The sequence below is a fragment of the Moschus berezovskii genome, chromosome 4, assembly GCF_049115385.1.
Source record: "Moschus berezovskii isolate FMDL1 chromosome 4, NW_MosBer_1.0, whole genome shotgun sequence".
In the NCBI taxonomy this organism is placed as follows: Eukaryota; Metazoa; Chordata; class Mammalia; order Artiodactyla; family Moschidae; genus Moschus; species Moschus berezovskii.
In genome coordinates this window covers 87,947,816-87,966,986 of record NC_142463.1, presented here as the reverse complement: position 1 = coordinate 87,966,986, position 19,171 = coordinate 87,947,816, and the positions used below count along the sequence as shown (strand labels likewise).

The following is a 19,171-nucleotide window of genomic DNA, read 5'->3' as shown; positions in this document are numbered from 1 at the left end:
GGCCAAAAAGTAAAATGTTAAAAAAGATAATGAAAGAAAGATAAAATTTTATGATGCTGCATAATAAGCATCATCAGCTTTCTAGCCAACAATACCTGTGTCCATGTTTCTTGATGCCCAACCTCCAAACTAATGTTAAGTATTTTAGGTTTTAATGTTGTTGTTCAATTGCTAAGTTGTATCCAACTCTTTGGTGACCCCATGGACCATACCCACCAGGCTCCTCTGTTCTTGGGATTTCCCAGGCAAGAGTATTGGAGTGGGTTGCCATTTTCTTCTCCAGGCAGATTCTTTACCACTGAGCCACCAGGGAAGACCCTCAGTTTTGTTACTTAGTATACAATTCCAGATTTCAAATACATAATGCTAGGATTCATTTTGCTGAGTGACAGAAAAGCTATAGAGTAAGTGGCTTAAACAGAATTTTAAGTTTCTTAAGTATTCGAACAGAGCATCCAGGAGTTGCAATTTTATTCCATGGAGTCCTCAGGAAGCCAGGTTCCCTTAAATTTTTTAGTCGGCCATCCCCAGGATGAGGCCTTCTTTTTACTAGTCCAAGATAAAGCTCCAGCTGTCATATCAAAGTTCTAAGCAGTGGAATTCAGCAATGGTAGAGGGAAAAGAAAAGATGAACTATATGCCAGTAAGCTCTTAAAGAAAGGTTCCTGTGGCCACATACATCCTGTTGGTGAAAAGTTGGTCTCCTGGCTATGCCAAGTGAACTGAAAGAAAATGGCATACAGTCAAAAAATTCTATTGCTAGGGATTTCCTTGGTGGTCCAGTGTTTAAACTCCATGCTTCCATTGCGGGGGGTGGGGGGCATGGGTTCAATCCCTGGTCAGGAAACAAGTTCCCTCATCCAGTCATGTGGCTAAAAAAGAACAAATTCTATTGCTAGAAAGGAAAAGAAAATGGATATTGAACTGGGGAAGTCTCTGCCACATGAATGAACAAATAAGGTATGAGCACAAGACATAAGCTTCAGGCAGAATCTGCAACATTTAACAGATGGATAAAGAGAACAGGATAGATGTGACCACAGTTCATCTTTTAGTTTGGAGAAGAGACGGCAGCAAGTGTAGGAAATGTCTTACTTGGTAGTCTCTGTGTGAAAAGTGTGGAGGTGGAGTAGAGGACTTAAAAAACTAGTGAAGATCTGAAATACCCACCAGAAGGTAAATAAAAAGAACTGTCTAGCGATATAGAAGGAATACAGAGCAGAAATGATTGTCCAGAAAAAGACTGGACACTATTGAGATTTATGGTTGCCCTCATTCATACTCCATTCTTCCATTTCTGTACCTCCCCCTTGGGGAAATCGTTTCTACCAAGGAAAGGGAATTGTACCTAGGACTTCTTTGACTTCTCTGCCAATCCAATCAAGGAGAGGATGTAGTCTTACTTGTACCAAGTGCAGACAGGTTAAAAATTAAGTGTGAAGGAAATTGACAAGACCTCTACTGATCAGGGATCCCTGGTGGTTACAATAAAACAAACTACAAGGCTCATGGGTTTCAAGGAAGAGAAATTCAGGTAATCTTATAGGAAACAGAGAAATTGCAAGAATATCCACCGACTGTAACGGAAAACAAAAAACACAAGAAAGTCAGCCAGAAGCAAGGGAGCTTCAGGGAAGTTGTTTATCATGGTATCCCTTTCACATGAGCATCTTCATGACAACTCTACAAGTCTTTTCCATTCTTCTAAGGACTGAACAATTCTTAGTTCTCAGGAGTCAGTATAATTCACTTATATAATTCTCTACAAACTTCTTGGATTGACTCCTTCATACCAGACTACATCAGGAGTTATCAACCAACCTAATGAAGTGGCACCCTTATGATTGGTATCTTAATACTATTAATGTATCAGTCAGGGTCCAGTCAGGAGAGAGAAAACACACAGTAATTTGAACAAGGAGAATTTTATATAAAGAATTACTAACCAGTAACAGGGCTACTTAGGGGTAAAGAAAGCTCTTAAGAATACAGAAATAGCAGCTATAGGAGCAGTCACTGCCTCTAGGGCTGAGGAAGGGGACTTAAGGAAGGAGAAAATCTGGAAGAAATTTCCATTGCAAGGCTGAAATCCAGATTTTGTTGGAGAGGACGTGGCTGTGATCCACTGAGATGCAGGGCCTGAGAGGAGGTGTCAGTGAAACTAGTTAGGAAGCCACCCCCTGGGAAAGTTGCCAGCTGGAGCACCAAGACATGCTGGGAAGTTGGCAGGGGGAGCAGTGGGCTTGCTGGGAAACCCCTCCTGTGGGGTAACACTGGGTGTCCTATATGCTACCGGCCGCTACAAACTGCAAAAGAAGAAAAATATCAGAACCAGGAAAAGAAGCGCCTTCCTTCTGCAGCAATCCTCCAGCATCCATTGGCGAGCTTAACAAAACTTGCCAACAAGTAAGAGAAGTATCTGAAGGGCTCAGATCCTGTTATTACAAAGCAGAGCAAGGAAGGGTGGATTTAGCAGCTAGGAAATAGGTAATTGACACACCCACAAATCAGTGGTAGTCCTACAGGGCTCAATATAACTGTTTACCAAAACAGGGGTCAGAGAAAGAGCACTTTATTCAGGAAGAAATGTTCACTGAACCAGTACTTGGACTGGGTGGATGAGTCCAGCATCTAAGAAATCTCTTTTGGCCCTCCTGAGTATCAAAGCACTGGTGATTTCAGAATTTCTAAATAGGGTAGGAGAGAGGGCAAGAGTATTTCTCTTGCATTTGCTCAGCAAGCACTGTCATTTTTTGTTTTCACTTACATTGTTTATTCAAAATGTTAAGAATTTATTTGTGGGTGTCAGCTAAAACCACCGACTCAATAAATAATTCAGCCTCCGAATGGCTGGAAAAGTACTGACAAAGGAAAGCCCGCTTTACAGATTACTGGACTTTAGGTATTTGCTGATCAGGGAAGCTTATTACTTTTTTCAATTTTTTTTGGTCATACCAAGCAGCTTGTAGGATCTTAGTTCCTCAACCAGTGATTGACTCCAGGCCTCAGGCAGTGAGAGCACGGAGTCCTAACCACTGGACGGCCAGGAAATTCTACCTTTCCTGATTCTAATAAAATGTCATGGCTTGTATTATATGAAATGCAAAAAAGGTCAGTATTGAATAAGTTTAACTCATTTTAGACACCACCCTGTTTCCCAATCAGTAAAGAATCTGCCTACAGTATGGAAGAGACTGGGGTTCAGTCCCTGCATCCGGAAGATTCCCTGGAAAAGGGAATGGCAACCCATTCCAGTATTCTTGCCTGGAGAATCCCATGAACAGAGGAGCCTGAAAGGCTATAGTCCATGGGGTTGCAGAGTTGGACACAATTGAGCGACTAACACATACACCCCCCCCGCCCCGAGTAATTTTACCTGTGCAATACATTATGGATCATTATTATGAAATAGAAATTCAACAATCAATGCTCTGGGAAACAGTATAATGGATTTTAAGTCAGCTAAGATGGTAATGTCTTTCAGTTGATTGTATTCACTGTCATGTTTCCTACAGTAACAAATGCTGACGGCCAACTATCCTAAAATGAAAAATGCTACCTCAGAACTATTTGTAAAGTTCAAGATTTCATATGATGAGATGGTGAAGGAATTTTAGACTATCAGATGCTCCCTAGTGCTCAGGATTTGGTGCATTCACCACTGCCTGGGTGGTTAAATTCCCAGTCAGGGAAGCCTTTCTTTCTTGGGCTTCCAGAGGGGCACTAGTGGTAAAGAACCTGCCTGCCAATGAGGGAGATGTGGGTTCAATCTTGGTCAGGAAGATCCCCTGGAGGAGGAAATGGCAACCCACTCCAGCATTCTTGCCTGGAGAATCCCATTGTGAAAGGAGCCTGGTGGGCTATAAAGAGTCAGACATGACTGAGGTGACTTAGCATGCACATCAGGAAGTGCTCTTCCATAAAATCAATCTAGATGCTGTCATTAGACTAGCCATTCAGGGCTGAATCCAACATTAACAAGATGAATCAGACCAGACTAGAACCAACTTAAAAGTCCATCAGTTGGTCAACAGTGAGAACTGACCAATTAGTTGGTGTTTATGATCGAGGCTGCACACTGGAAATCAGTTGAAAAACATAAACTACCAGTGTTTAGGCCTCATTTCTAACTGTCCAAATAAAAAACCATATTCAAGAAGAGTAACTTTCGGGGGAAGGAAACAAATATGCCATTAGCTTTTTCCAACTTCATCTTTTAAGCAAAAAATACTCCAGCAACTATTGCCTTTGGGACACTCTCAGGTCCCAAATGTGTTGTTCATTACCAACTACCTAATAGTTTTTTTAAACACAGCTTAAAAAAAGAAAACTGCCCAAGACCTGGAACAACTTAGTTCTTTTGAAATCATGAGTGAATTTTAGAACCCTTTTTATTTTTCTAGACATAATTTGAAGGTTTCATTAGATTCCAAAAAAGGAGTCCATGACTCAGGTTAAGGACTACTGCCTTAGAGGATATAAGAAGCTAAACCCAACTAGTAGATTATAAATTGGGAGGTATTAAAATGTAAATTTTGTATTAAAATCTCAAGACTAATAACATACTAGCTCATGTATTGGATTTAATTGCAAACTGAACATTAGAAAACAGAGGCAAGATAATACATGGGAAAGTGAAATCATTTTAGTAAATTGAGAAAACTGCATGGAGGCTGCTAATTAAGCTCTATCAAAAGCTTTTTGGTAAGTTTTCTCAAAAATTGCAAGAAACAATCCTGAGATGTCTTTCAGAGCCACTTGTTTTCAGTCTTTTAGAAAGCTATTCTCCAAATTAAGTCATGCATATATTTGGAATTAATTAGTATTATTGACACATTCTCCTATATACAAGCAAAATGACAGGAAAGTAATGAAGTGATACTTTCACTTCTATTTGAAATAAATTCTTTCCATGTTTTACCAAAATACACCACCAAATTATATTCAAACTATATTCAAAGGAGTAGCACCATCCACTTAGGTATGCTAAATATTTGTTTATTGGCTTTCATCATTCAGGAAGTTTTCTACCTATCTAGTGTTCATTCACTTGACACTCAGCTTAAAAGATCATTGAATATTCTACTCTTAAAAGAAAAAGTATTTTCTTAGAATTCTTTCATTTAAAGAGATTTTTCTGAAGTTAAGTACAACTATTAAGCCCATATATGAAGAACTCTGCCAAATGTACTCCTTTGTCCCATTTAATGGTTTTTTTGCAAGGTGGCATCTGAGTGCCCATCTCACTGGCCAATACAGTGAGATAAAACAAATGTTAATATGGTCAGTTAATACTGTTGGAAGACTCCCTTATAGTCCTGTCAATGACTGAACTTGGGGCCTCTGTTATAAGAATTGGAAGTTATTTTTAAAAGCTATTTCAAGTCCAAATTTTAAATGATTCCAATATATAACCTAATTGCAAAGTCCTGCAATAAGGACCTCTGATGTGAAACTAATTAATCAAACCAAAAAAACACCCTATTGATGCAAGTAACACCCAAGGATAAAGGGAACTGTTATTAAGAACTCTAGTAAATATTGCTGGCCATCATGTATGTCTAATTCCATCTACACATTTAAAATTCACTTGTCATTTGGGCACTAAGATATCCTTCTGCACAAAGTGTGACTCTACTAACATTGTATCTATTTCCACAATAAAAAATAATTTAAAAAGTTAACAAAAGGGGGAAGCCAACACCCAGGATAAAGGATTTAATCCAGTAATTTATTCCACACTCATGATCGTTCTCTGTAATCAGAATACAAGTCATAAGAACAATCTATCAAATAATTTGCTGATAATCTTAAATAATGCAGCAAAGCATTACTTTTAATACTTCTCTCTTCTAGATTAAGTTTAAAAACTCAAACAGCAATCTTCATTTTCAATAAAAAAAGTTTTGAATTTAAAAAAAGGACACTATATCAAGCTGTTTCATAATTTAAGTATTTCCCATTTATAAAAACACTTTGGAAGCTTGAGGCTTATACCCATTTCTCTACTCACCTGCCCCACCCTCTCCCAATCTCACGTTAGTATAGGGTTGCTGCAAGAATGCTAGGCTTTAGACATTAATCTCTCCTTTAATATAGTACTTTAAAATCTGAAAAATTCAAGAAAAAGATTACATGTCATGTATTTTTTTCAAATAAAAAAGGAAAACTAAGTGAATCAATTTTAGGCATACTAACAGTGTCCCTTTGAGGTAGAATGCTAAAAGGACTTTTGATCAAATCACAGCCTAACTGAAACCTCTGCATCAGAAACTAACTTCTCATAAATTCTCTCTAAAGTTAACTGTAGAGACTATTAGGTTTAACATATTAACAAGAGCCTTCCAAGACAATATACAGTGGGCAAGAATGTTAATCCTAAAACTGCTGCCTTCATGTACACTGAAAGCATGTAATTCTCCTATAATAGACATCCTAGATCCATTTTCAAAGTCTTTAGCATTCTATTACGAAAAGCACAGCCATGCTAACTTCAGTACACAAACCATAATCCCACACCTACAAAACAAAAATAGAATTAGTGGCAGTTTATTGCCTTATACAAATTTAACCAACATGGCAACCATGCCAAAGGAATTAAAACATTTTCAGGACATATGTACAGACTGTACATCTCAAAAACAGTTAAACAATAAAATGCAAGAACAATCTGTGCATCATGTATCAAACTCAACAATTGGGTGAAGACATCAATGCAATAAATGGGATTACAAAGGCACTTCCCTACACAAAAGAGGAAATCAAAATGCAGCCTACAGGGAGCTTGAAGAGTGCGTAACTACTGCACAATCTCAACTTGGGAGGAAAAAAAAAAGCAGACTTAATCCAACGTTTATAGGATTCAATGTGATCCACTTTTACAAAAAAATTGTCACACAGTCTCCTCTTTGTCTTTATGTTGTTTTTCTTGGCTCTCTGTTTCTATGCTTTGGCTCCTTCGGCGATCACGTTTGTCAGACTGGTCCTTACTATCACTGTGATCTCGTTTGTGGGAACGTTCTTTGCTTCTGCTACGCTTCCTAGATTTTTCTTTGCTGGGGCTATGTTCTCGTTTTCTTTTTTCAACACTGTCAGTTCTTCCTTGACTGCCACTTCTACTTCGTTTATTTGATTTTTCTTTACTGTCATTTTTATGTTTACTTGATTTCTCTTTGCTCCTGCTTCTACTTCGTTTCCCTGCGTTTCTACTTCTACTCCTACTTCTATGTTTTCTTTCTCTGCTTCTACTTCTGCTATGTTTTCTCTCTTTCTTGGAATCTTTTTTGTCATCTCTGTGTCGCCTATCATCTTTGTCTTCTTTATGTTTCTTTTCTTCTACCTCACCCCTACTTCTCCGTTCCCTGGACCGTTCTCGTGATCGCTCCTTTTCTCGGTCATTACCTCTTTCCTTGTCATAGTCACGGTCTCGTCTTCTACCTCTCTCATTTTCTTTCTCTCTTTCCCGATCCCTGTCCCTTCTATCCCCTTTCCTATCACGACTTCGACTACGGCTTCTATGTCTTTCCCTACTCCTGCTATGTCTGCGTTCTAGCCCCCGATCAATACTCCGGGATCTTCGCCTTTCTTTCTCCCTTTCTTTGGCTTCACGCTCTAGTCGCTGGCGTTCTTTCTCTCTTTCTAATTCTCGGTCAAAACTAGAAGACCCATGGCCTTCTCGATGATGGCTTCTACTTCTGGATCTTCTTGGGGACCTTCGTGGACTCAGTGATCTCCTTGGAGACCTAATAGGCAGGAAAAAGGAGGAAGGGGAGAAAAAAACTTGAATAAAACATAAGTGTTACACATCAAGAACAATTTAAGCAAAATATTTGTCTGTTCTCATTTACAGATGCATAATTTGTTGAACATGCCCTTAAGGGTAGAAAATGGGGAAAAGATGACAAATTATATATAAGAATGTGATACTAATTTCCAAGAACTTTTGTGTAAAGCACATTTTAAAGATGTGGTAACTCAAGAGTTACATTACCTTGAACGTCTGCGCTCAACATGTCTGTCTATTTCCTCAGTGCCTTCCTTTCCATCCTTCTTGATTTTCCTTGGCCTGGTTTTAATCTGTTGATCAATATTTTTCTGAACTGGAACCGGAATTCTTGGAAACAAAGTAGAAAACCACTCCAGTTTTGTGAGAAAAGATCGCAGCATTTCACCAATGGTCATTACGCAGCCTCCACCAGCCTTCACATCTAGGTCCTACAGAAACACAAAAGATACCCTGGCCGTCAAAAAATTTATCTCAATAAATACAATACTATAAAAAATATAACCATCTTTGGAGTCTCAAATACAAAAAAATTCTAACAGAAAAATTTCAATTTGTGTACCTTTCTAATCTGGTAATGAATGATACAGAGAAATATCTGGGCTCAGTGTGTGCATGCAGGTGAGAACAAACCCTGCAACCTCATGGACAGAAAGAGAAGTGACCTCACTCAGTTAAAAAAATATGCAACACCCCCTTACATTACTAAACTATTCGGAACAATCAAATTTACATTCCACATACCTACTAACTATACATTTTATTTCTGTGGACACGTTTGCACACATTGTTCCTAGCGGTGTAACCTAGCTACATATGAACTACTTTAAACAGTTCCTGTCTAAAGATTATCTTTTAACAGCTCTAATATAAAATGAAGCCCTAATAAAACTGGAAGCAATAGCAAACCAACTGCCATGAAGCAGTGAGGTTTCTAATTTAGAGTTATGTAGAAAATAAATAAATAAACAAATAATTGGAAACGCATAATCCATGATGACCATTGTCTCTGAAAAGGGTCATTACCGCATGAAGGCCTTCTTGCTATGCCCTCTCACAGCTCAGGACATGTTAGTCAGCTATTGTCAGTCCCAAACCTATAGTGCAAGCACACAAGGAAAGTGAGATTTGTTATCTAAACAGGAAAACAAGAGCTAAAGGTAAAACTGCTTGCACTCACACACATTTAAGTGTTCAGATATACAGTATTTCCAAATATAATCGCTGCAGATATCTAAGGAAGAAAACAATAAGTTAGCTTAAATAGAAAGCCTCAGGTTTGTAAATACAATAAAAAACAGATTAAACAGAAGCATTCAGAAACAAACCTAATACCAATTATGAAGCGGGACATGCTTTTTAAATATAGAAAGGAAAAGCGCCCCAGCCTGAAAAATCTTATCTAAAAAGAAAAAACTTTAAAGATTGTGATTTATCATCTAACACACTTTTGGCCTCTTCTGGGATAATAAACAGACTGTAAATAGTCTGTTTACAAAAAAAAAGTGCATAGAAAAATTCTCCATATCTACACGAGTGAGATTTTTTTAGTTGTGCATGTAGTAATAAAAACACACCAGAAAGATTTCCATTAGGACTATCCTTTAATACAACCAATTCTTTGGATACATTTTCAATAGGACTACTAAAACACCACTCAGTTTACTTTATGAACCTTAAAACAAAGTGTAATGGTGGGGATAGATATATAGACAACAGTGATCATTATTAAGATCCTTTTGTGATCTTGGACTTTAATATATGTATGATTTATTCTGACACAGTAGTGTTTTCCAAAGTACTTTCTGAACATATGTAACAAGCTCAACCTTAAGCTTGAATGCTAAGCTTCACATTAAAAAAAAAAAAAATTCTCAACTACTAAAGAGAGGTTTCTTTCTATAAACAGGTATAGTATAGTAAGAGTTAAAAGCTGGGACTGAAATAGTCTGATCACCTCGAACAAGTTATTTAAACCCTCACCCTATTTAAATTCCACCAAGATCTTCAATTCTGCACTTCTATGCAAATGGAAATATTACTATTTGGAGGAAGTTATAGGGTAAAAAACGAAAAGTCCCAGAATATAAAAAAATAAGTAATAATTACTACTTCTATGTGCATGTCTTACCACCTCAATCTTCAGCATGGCCAACTAAAGTCACTATCAACTGTACAAGTCAAGAGCAAAACAATACACAGAACACAATTAGGAAGAGAAAACTTTCAATAGTTAGCAAAATAAACCTAAACAATTAAAAAATGTGAAAACAAGACAAAAAATTTAAACTAAGACATATAAGATTTAAAATCCACCCTAATTTTAGTAACAGGACATTAATTCCAAAAGTATTCGAGTGAAATAAATTTAAGTACAGAAAATGCTGGAAGATGTTAAATCATCAATAAATACAAAATATTAAAAAAGAATAATCAGAAGAAAATTAATTATTACCCTTGTTGACATACCTCTTCATCATCAAGGAAGGATTCAAACCAGTCCCACAGATCTGTAGGGGGCTGTGTGTACCTAGAATCACAAAAGACTGATTTAAGTTTAAGTCAATTAAAATAAGATATTTATTGAAAATGTAGGGAAATGCATGCTCACCTTATATACATAAATCCAAGGGCTCTAATATATGGAGAGTCTGTGTGTGTTATAAGACCCATCACTTGCTTGCGAGTTAATTTCAGAGTAAATAATTTGTATAACAGGCAAAAAGCTGTAGAAACAATTCCTCCTGTTCCAACACCTCGAACCTTTAAGGGAAAGAATTAAGAAAGTGGTAAAGTAATTAACAGAGATACTTAATACCAACTGATTAATCCTGTTAGGTATTAATACAAGATACAATCCAGAACTGAGAACAAACCATTAAAAAAAAAAATGCTTTTCTAACCCCAGCGAACATTTGAATTTAGATTTTTAAAAAACAGAAACTAATTGTAACTTGGTATGTAATTGACAAACTTTTAGTTTTCCAAATATAAACTTAGTTATCAGACAGAAAAACTGAAAAAATGCACGTACTTCTACTTACCCCTCCGCACATCCCTGTTTGGCCAGCTGTTTTCCTGCTTCCTTTCTCCCATGGTTCAACATGCGTGACCTGAAAATAGAAAAGAGAAACACAACAAACATTCATGCTTTGAATTTTAAAAAAATGATTCAAGTAAACCCCAATCCATAACAGAGCAGCTCTTCCAAAAGTTTGGAAGTTGGGTATTTTGACATGATGTATATATTCTGTTTACATACATATTAAAGTATGTAAACCATCTCTGAAAACTGCTTAAATATTTAAATAGCACCAATAAAGCAACTAGGGTTTAACAAAACCTCAACAACTTTACACAGCAGAAATCCCATTAAACTAGCTTTGTAGGGAGCAGATACATGTGGAGACATGAAATTTCTAGTCTTACACACTTAAAAATTAATAATCAATTTTGTATTATGAATTACTTAAAAAATAAAAACCCTCATTTTAAAATGGATTTAAAGTCCCAATTTAAAGCAGAAAGTATTAACAAAGTTTATGTATAAAAAAAAAAACTTTAAAATACCCTTAATATTTCAATTTCGTGGTGATTTAAAATTACACATTATAAGATGAAGAAAAAACTTGAAAAAAAGAATTAAAAAAATACAAAAAAGAAAAAACGAAGTATGCTAAAGTAGTAAGAAATTACTTCTGATGCAAAATCATGAAACTTTATATTTACACATTTTTTTTAAACCATGATCAAGCATTATGTTCATTTCTGACTAAAGCTGAAATTACAAAGGCCATACCTACACATAGATTATTCTAGTTACTGTATATTTTCAGCCTGATTATATGAACCAATTCAATTTTCCCCCAAAATGTAAACTGGGTCAAAAACAGTAAGTATAACTTGCATTGTCAAGTACATTCAAAGATACAGATCTTAGCTAAAGTGGGGCACCCTATAAAAACAATATATTTCACCTAAAAACAGCAAAGAAAATATTAGCTGTACAACAGATATAACAAAGGTGTTTTGGAAAAATAAGATCCGTATTGTTTCTTAACTTGTAGCGAAACCAAATGGTTTTGAAATCCTGTTCTTTTACGATGTATTTCTAAAATTTTACTTCCACCCATTCACAATTACATGAAATAGTCCTTGTCAGTGACTCAGACAGAAAAGCATGCATTTAAATGTCAACAGTACACTAATTTGCTCAGTGGACTAAGCTGCACTGCTTTAGTTTTATTTCCTTCCCCCACCTTGCTGTGAAGAGATGTTTCAATTCCTTAAAGGCTAACCAAAGGGGTGGATGCCATACAAAATCGACTTAGAAAACAGGAAGCCTACATATTTCAACGATTATTTGATCTGGATAACAAAACCCGAGTCTTCAGTTTTATAACTAAATTTAAATAATTTGTAGTAGAATCTTAAGTGTTTCAAGACACAGTATGTAAATTTGAAAACAAGCTTTTCCCTCAATCCTATTAACATTTGCCTAGGTTATTAAACAGAACCTGCCACAAAGAGCAGGAACCCGATCTTCAACTGACTAAAATTTACTGCACAAATAAAGCTAAGGGTTAAATATTCACCACATTGTATCCACACTGAAAAAGCCCTTACCTTAAAAAAAAAAAAAAATCTAGTTCACAGTATTACAATTACTTACAATACTTTTATATTAAGAGTACACCGAAATTTCAGTTTACTTTTTATACCCGAAGTTGAACTATATTCTCAAAATAAGATCTCCTATCAAAAGCAACTAATATCTCAAAATCCTTTAATAAGCTATTCACTTATTAGGGGAAAAGGTGGACAAAACATAACCTGAAGGCGAATAAAGAAAATTTCCTCTCTTATCACCTCTACAGATATGTTCAGGTCAGGGAAGATACTTTATGTGGTCTCTCAAGTGGTTTTTTGGAGTCAATACAGACAAAACGTATTGTATTATGCCAGATGTCCTAGTTTAGGTATTTAACGACCTTTAAGACCTACTGATATTCTTTAATAGTACAAATTTACCTTAGGAGGCCTGGAAGGTAATTTTTAAACTACATAATTTTTAGGTAAGTGGAGAAAGCCTACCAAATTTGTGAGGAAAAGACCAAAACCAATGGTCAAAAAAAAAAAAAAATCTAAGTAGCCGTTCATTTAACCAGGGAAATGCATTTATGGCGATTGAGCATGATTAATAATGCATACCTCTACCTGCGACCCTGGGCTGCTCCGAGCCTCGCTGCAAGACTGAGTCAATCCTGCTAACGAAACAAGAACTGAGACAAGAGTGCAGTGAGGAGGCGCCAGGTGAGCTCCCCAGCACAGCCAAGCCAGCACCGACCCTGCCGCAGAAGCCCAGGGCCCAGATAATTCTAAATAAGCCCAACGCACAGGTGACTGAAACCACTCACTCCTGACCTCCTGCTGCTAAAATTTCCAGGCCTTCGGTACATCTTTTCCACTTGCGCCTCTCCACCCTCGATCCTCCCACCCCACCCGACACACACACTGACCATTTCCCTGTCCGGATCGGATAGTGAATACCAACAACACGAGGCCAACACTGAAGTCAATACACGAACTGGCCCGGGGTGAGCGGGAGAAGCACCAACAAGTTGGCGCTGAGCAGATCCACGTCAAAAGAAAGAAATTTAAACTGTAAACTGGAGAGGCTTCAGTTACTCGTTTCTCCTCTCCCCCAGTCCTCCCGTCCCAACTCCCCCCAGGGGCGGGCAGGAGGTTGAGGGAAGAGAGCGATCAATGGCGGCGGGCTCTCCCGGCCCTAAAAATCTGAAAAGGAAATGAGAGGGCGGCCCCAGTTTGACCCCTCCCTGGCGAACTACAGGCCACAGCTCCCCCTCCGTTCAACCTTCCCTCATCTACAGATCATCAGACCTCGAGGGCCGCCTCCGCCCGTTTCCTCCATGCCCCTTCCTCGGAACTTAACATCCCCCCCACCCCGCCAAGTCTAGACGCTTCGTACCTTAAAGTAGATCTCGTCCACCACCTCGTGGTAGGTCTTGAGCTCGTACAGCTGTACTTTAAAGTAAGGCGACGACAGGATATTGGTCAAGATCATGGGGTTGAGGTTCATAGTCTTTTCGTTGCCCCACAGCGGCAGCACATTGCCCTGCTTGCCCGAGACTGCCGGCTTGGTGGTGCCGCCGCTGCCGCACTGCTGCTGCTGCTGGGCTGCGGCCGCTGCCGCCTGGTGCTGCGGCTGCGAGTTGCCTGTCAGCGCGGGGCTGTTGTTAGCCATGTTGCGGCGGAAGGAAGGAGGGAGGGAGAAGGGAGGGGGAGGCGGCCAAGCTCAATCTCGCTCTTCGGGACAACGGTCCGGGACCCTACTCCATGGAACGCCGTCGAAGAGGGGGCCGCCTCGCTGTCCCCCAGCTGGGTGAGGGAGGGCAACCGGGACGTAAGAGACGGACCCCTGGTCGACAGCAGACGCCGAATCGCGGGCCTCGAGAACTCCAAGCAGACACCGAGCCGCCGGAGCGCGCTCTCTTCCGCCAACTGCCCCTGGGAGCAAGATGGCGGCCCCGGCGGATATGACGCAACGCGCCCCAGAATTCCAAGTTTAGCCGACGGCCAATCAGAGACGCCCAGGTGGGCAGGAGATTCCTCTTTCTAGTTCCGCGAGTTCCGCGAGTTCCGCGCGCACTGCGGTCGCGGCGCTGGCCTCCGCTGCCTAACTCTTAGGAGACTTAGGCTGGGCATTTGTGGCCTGGCGAGGGGGTTGTCGGTCTGTTCTGTATGTTGGACTGCGGCCCGGGTTTCTCCTTTCGGACGCTGAGCGGGAAGGCGTTCGGAGGACTGTGTGCTTGCAAATTCGTGACTCTTGATTCCTGTGGAGTCTCTTGGGTTCAATTTTCGTATTCTCTGATAGGACCGCATTCATTCATGTGATACCGATGCAAAGTCGTCCGCCAGGCTGTAGTTTCTGACCGGAAGTCTTATTATTGGAGCCTAAATTTATTCAACAGTAAGGTCGAGATAACATGTTACTGGACTGTTAAAAACAAAGAGGCATTTTAGCATTAAAAGAGCTGCTGTACCTGTAGCGCCGTTTTGTTACCTGACTTCTAATTGAGTACTTCCATTCTGCCAATGCACTCTGACTGGGGGAGGAAGAGGTGGAAGAAGCTGGTGGGTGTGAAAATGAGTCAGAATCAGTCTCACCTTTCAAAAGCTACTGTTAACCTAGAGAAGATTTATGGGGTTTGGGAGCTAAGAGAAGGCTAAAAAAGGCAGTAAAGTTTGTGCAAGTATTCATGGACTGGGCAGTTTTATAAACAAAAAGCAGCTTGAGTATCCGTAGAAGCAAGGAAGATCAAGATCAGTAGGGGGTCGTCTGGCCGACGGAGGCCAGGAAATACACTTATGGGGGAGTAACGACTGGATAGGAATTGGACCACCTACGTGCCGCGAAGAGTCGGACACGACTAAGCGACTGAACTGAACTGAAGTGCTGGAATGCCAAGATGAAACATTAGGAATTTAATGGCATTTAAACCCAAAGGTTACAGCTATGACTCCAAAGTCACTTTCGATGCTAATATTGCCTAATAGTCTCTGGTTCCAATTCATTCTTCACAGTGTTGCCAGAGTCATCCTTCGAAAAGTGCCGCACTTCTTTTTCAAAACCTTGGATGCTCAGCGTTATCCTAATTGCCAAAATCCAAGGACATTTTCCATTCTCCATTCTATTTGATTTCTCATTGTGGCACTTTAACATTTAGTCTTGCCTAGAAACTGTTGAAGTAGGAAGTTTGAAGGTGGAGTTTTTGGCTTTTTTTAAGTATTTAAACATTTCATTATGTATTGGAATATAGACTATTAACAGTGTTGAGTTCCTTTCAGGTGAACATTGAAGGGACTCAGCCATACATATACATGTATCCACTCTCCCCCAAACTCCCCTCCCATCCGGGCTGACACAGAACAGTGAGCAGAGTTCCTTGTGCTATACAGTAGGTCCTTAGTGGTTATACATTTTAAATGTAGCAGTGTGTGTATGGCCATGCCAAGCTCCCTAACTGTTCCTTCCCCCTATTCTTACCCCCACCCGAAGCTTAAGTTGGTTCTCTGTGAGTCTGTTTCCTAAGTTCATTTGTATTTCTTTTTAGATTCCATATATAAGGGATGTCATATATTTTTCCTTCTCTGTCTGACTTTATTGAAGGTGGAGATCTTAAGTTCAGTGGCTTAGACACAGAGGAGGGGAAAAGGATAAGACAGAAACTTTGGGGAAAATCCACACTTGGATGAAGCTGAACCAGTAGGAGACAGTGGTATGACAATGCAAGGAAAGATGAATGAGAAATGAATGATTAGAGTGATTAATATTTAGAGCTGAACAGTATGTAAATGATCATCCTGTCTAGTTCCTTTATTTATACTGGAGAACTAAAGCTTTCATAAGTGGTTTTTAACTTCCTAGTAGATCTTGTTTTTCTATACATTAGTATAAACTTACTTCCCAAGGAAAATAGATGATCCCAAATTTTAATGAATTACTTGGAAGGAAAGTTATGACCAACCTAGATAGCATATTAAAAAGCAGAGACATTACTTTGCCAACAAAGGTCCATGTAGTCAAGGCTATGGTTTTTCCAGTGGTCATGTGTGGATGTGAGAGTTGGACTGTGAAGAAAGCTGATCGCCGAAGAATTGATGCTTTTGAACTGTGGTGCTGGAGAGGACTCTTGTGATTCCCTTAGACTGCAAGGAGATCCAACCAGTCCATCCTCAAGGAGACCAGTCCTGGGTGTTCATTGGAAGGATTGATGCTAAAGCTCCAATACTTTGGCCACCTCATGCGAAGAGTTGACTCATTGGAAAAGACCCTGATGCTGGGAGGGATTGGGGGCAGGAGGAGAAGGGGATGACAGAGGATGAGATGGCTGGATGGCATCACCGACTCGATGGACATGAGTTTGGGTAAACTCTGGGAGTTGGTGATGGACAGGGAGGCCTGGCGTGCTGTGATTCATGCAGTCGCAGAGTTGGACACGACTGAGCGACTGAACTGTTAAAAATAGCATGAAAAAATTTTGAACCCAGTTTTTCCCTTATGTGTATTTTTTTGCCTTGATAATAAGTTTATTAAGTTTACTCAGTGACATTAATTGCCAAATCCTACTAAATGCTTAAATCTTTTAAAAATTCATTTACCTCTAGACTTTGATTGTAAAGCTTAGTAGAGAGATTGAAGTTTGATGTCAAAGTTTCAGTGGCATCAAACTATGAATATCAAATCAGGTATTAGGATAAAGTGCTTGACATATTCAATGAATCCCTAAAACAGCCTGAATGTGTAACTATTATCCCCATTTAAAAAGTTATATTTAACTTAGTAATACTACACTGCACATAGATAAAGCTGGGAAGTTTGGCTTGCTTCATTTTGATACATGTACACTTATTGTCTTAGTCAAGAAGTAACTTATTAACAACAAAAATTTATTTTTTACAGTTCTGGAGTTCTGGAGAGTCCAAGACCAAGGGAAAACTCTCTTCCTGCTTCATGGTTGGCCCCTTCTAGCTGTGTAATCACAAGATTGAAGTGATGTGGAAGTTCTCTGAGATTTCTAAGAGCACCATCCCCATTTGTGAGGGCTCCTTCCTCATGATTTAAGTACTTCTCAAAGGCTCCACCTCCTAATACCATCATCTTTGGGGATTAGGGTTTCAAATTATAACTTCAAGGGTTAGAACTTTGAGCGTCTCTATCCCTAGCAATCACCTTCTGTCAATACAGATTAGTTTGCATTTTCTTGAATTATAATAAATAAATACAATCATATACTAGGTTCCCTTTTTACTGGGCTTCTCTGACTCGAAATAGTTTTGATATTCATCCTTGCTGTTTGTATCAGTTGTATGTGTGCTGTTTTATTTTTTTACTGTGTCGTATTCCATGGCATGGAATTACTATTTGTTTACCCATTTATCTGCGGGCGGGCATATGGATTTCTAATTTTTGTCTATTACAAATAAAGTCACTATGAACATTTGTGTACTAGTCTTTGTGTAGATGTTTTTGTTTCTCTTGGTGAAATACCTAGACGTAAGACTGACTGAGTCATATGATAGGTATATGTTTAACTTTTTAAGAAACAGCCAAACTGTTTTGCAAGGTGACTGTACCATTTTACATTCACACCAGCAAAGTCTGAGAGTTCCAGTTGCCCCATAAACTCATCAACACTTAGTATGAGGATTTTTTTTAATTTTAGTCATTCTAAAGGGTGTGCAGTAAGTATCTCACTGTGGTTTTAATTTACACTTCCCTTATGACTAATGATGTTGAACATCATTTCAGGTACTTACCAGCATTCATATACCTTCTGTTGTGAAGTAACTTCAAATCTTTCACCTATTTATGTGGTTGTTTGTCTTACTGAGTTGGAGGATTTTTGGTTTACATGGTCTGGATAGAAATCCTTTGAAACACGTGTTGCAAGGATTTTCAGTCTATTTCTTGCCTTTTAATTTTGCTAATGGTGTCTTTCAAATACTTTTTTATCTTAATGAAGTCCAAGTTACCAAATTTTTGTTTTGCTGATGATTTGTGCTTTTCTTGTTCTAAACACTTCCATCTTTAAGATTGAAATGATTCTCTTATGTTTTCTAATTTGAGAATTGATACTTAGGTTTGTGATCCATTTTGAGTTAATTTTTGCCGATGATGTAAGGTAGAGTTGATTTTCTTTTCTTTTTTTTTTCCATGTGGCTATTTAATTGATCCAGCACCATTTGTTGAAAAGACTTATTTCCCTGTTGAATTGCTTTAGTATCTTTGTCAAAAATCAACTAACCCATCATGTATGAATCTACTTCTGAACTCTACTGTGTTCCATTGATCTTTATCTTTTTGCCAATACCAAACTACCTTGATTACTGCAGCTTTATAGTAGGTTTTGAACTTAAGTAGGTTAGGTCTTCCAACTTCATACTTTCTTTTAAAAATTGCTTTGGTTACTCTGGGGCCTTTGTGTTTCCATCAATTAAAAAAAAAACTGGTATATGGAAAGTGCTTGACAAACATGTATCATTTATCAATAAATAAGAATTAAAATATTTGCCATATGTAACTAAAATAACATAAATTAAGTGTTCTAATATTTTGAAGGTTTTATTGTTCAAAACAAACTACTAAAACAACAACCACAATTCTAAAGTAACAAAAGAAGCCATTGACTAAAGTACCCAAGAATAAGAATCCGATACTACTGGCAGGTTGTTATAAACAGTCAAAAGTGTTAGACAAAACTATCCCTGTTTCCTTGGTTATGACTTCAAAGTACTGAATCAGATGAGGTATGAATTGAGATTTAAGAGTTATTAGGTGCGGAGAAGGCAATGGCAAGCCACTCC

The 19,171-nt window shown here is 38.6% G+C and overlaps 1 protein-coding gene and 1 long non-coding RNA gene across 3 annotated transcripts; one reads left to right on the top strand and one right to left on the bottom strand.

Annotated features, from left to right (window-relative positions):
* Window positions 1–5,710: 5,710 nt before the first annotated feature.
* PRPF38B (pre-mRNA processing factor 38B) lies at window positions 5,711–14,387 on the bottom strand. Of its 2 annotated transcripts, none has more exons than XM_055402621.2 (6): window positions 13,773–14,387; window positions 10,828–10,896; window positions 10,395–10,546; window positions 10,253–10,313; window positions 7,991–8,214; window positions 5,711–7,742 (listed from the first exon to the last, which is right to left on the bottom strand). In XM_055402621.2, the coding sequence occupies exons 1-6, from the start codon at window positions 14,046–14,048 to the stop codon at window positions 6,893–6,895; spliced, it is 1,632 nt and encodes a 543-aa protein (XP_055258596.1). In that variant the 5' UTR covers window positions 14,049–14,387; the 3' UTR covers window positions 5,711–6,892. The 2 variants fall into 2 exon arrangements, with proteins under 2 accessions (XP_055258596.1, XP_055258597.1); XM_055402622.2 differs by lacking the exon at window positions 13,773–14,387 and adding an exon at window positions 13,303–13,610.
* On the top strand, window positions 13,649–17,597 carry LOC148778076 (uncharacterized). The gene is made up of 2 exons (XR_016037235.1): window positions 13,649–13,802; window positions 17,268–17,597. It is a non-coding gene; the product is annotated as an uncharacterized LOC148778076 (long non-coding RNA).
* Window positions 17,598–19,171: the final 1,574 nt, after the last annotated feature.

Coding starts and splice junctions, on each gene's coding strand:
- PRPF38B (XM_055402621.2), bottom strand. CDS start 14,048: ATGGCTAACAACAGCCCCGCGCTGACAGGCAACTCGCAGCCGCAGCAC. Junction 10,897..13,772: donor TGGACGAGATCTACTTTAAG/GTACGAAGCGTC, acceptor TTCTATTTTCAG/GTCACGCATGTTGAACCATG. Junction 10,547..10,827: donor AAACAGGGATGTGCGGAGGG/GTAAGTAGAAGT, acceptor TTTCCCTTAAAG/GTTCGAGGTGTTGGAACAGG.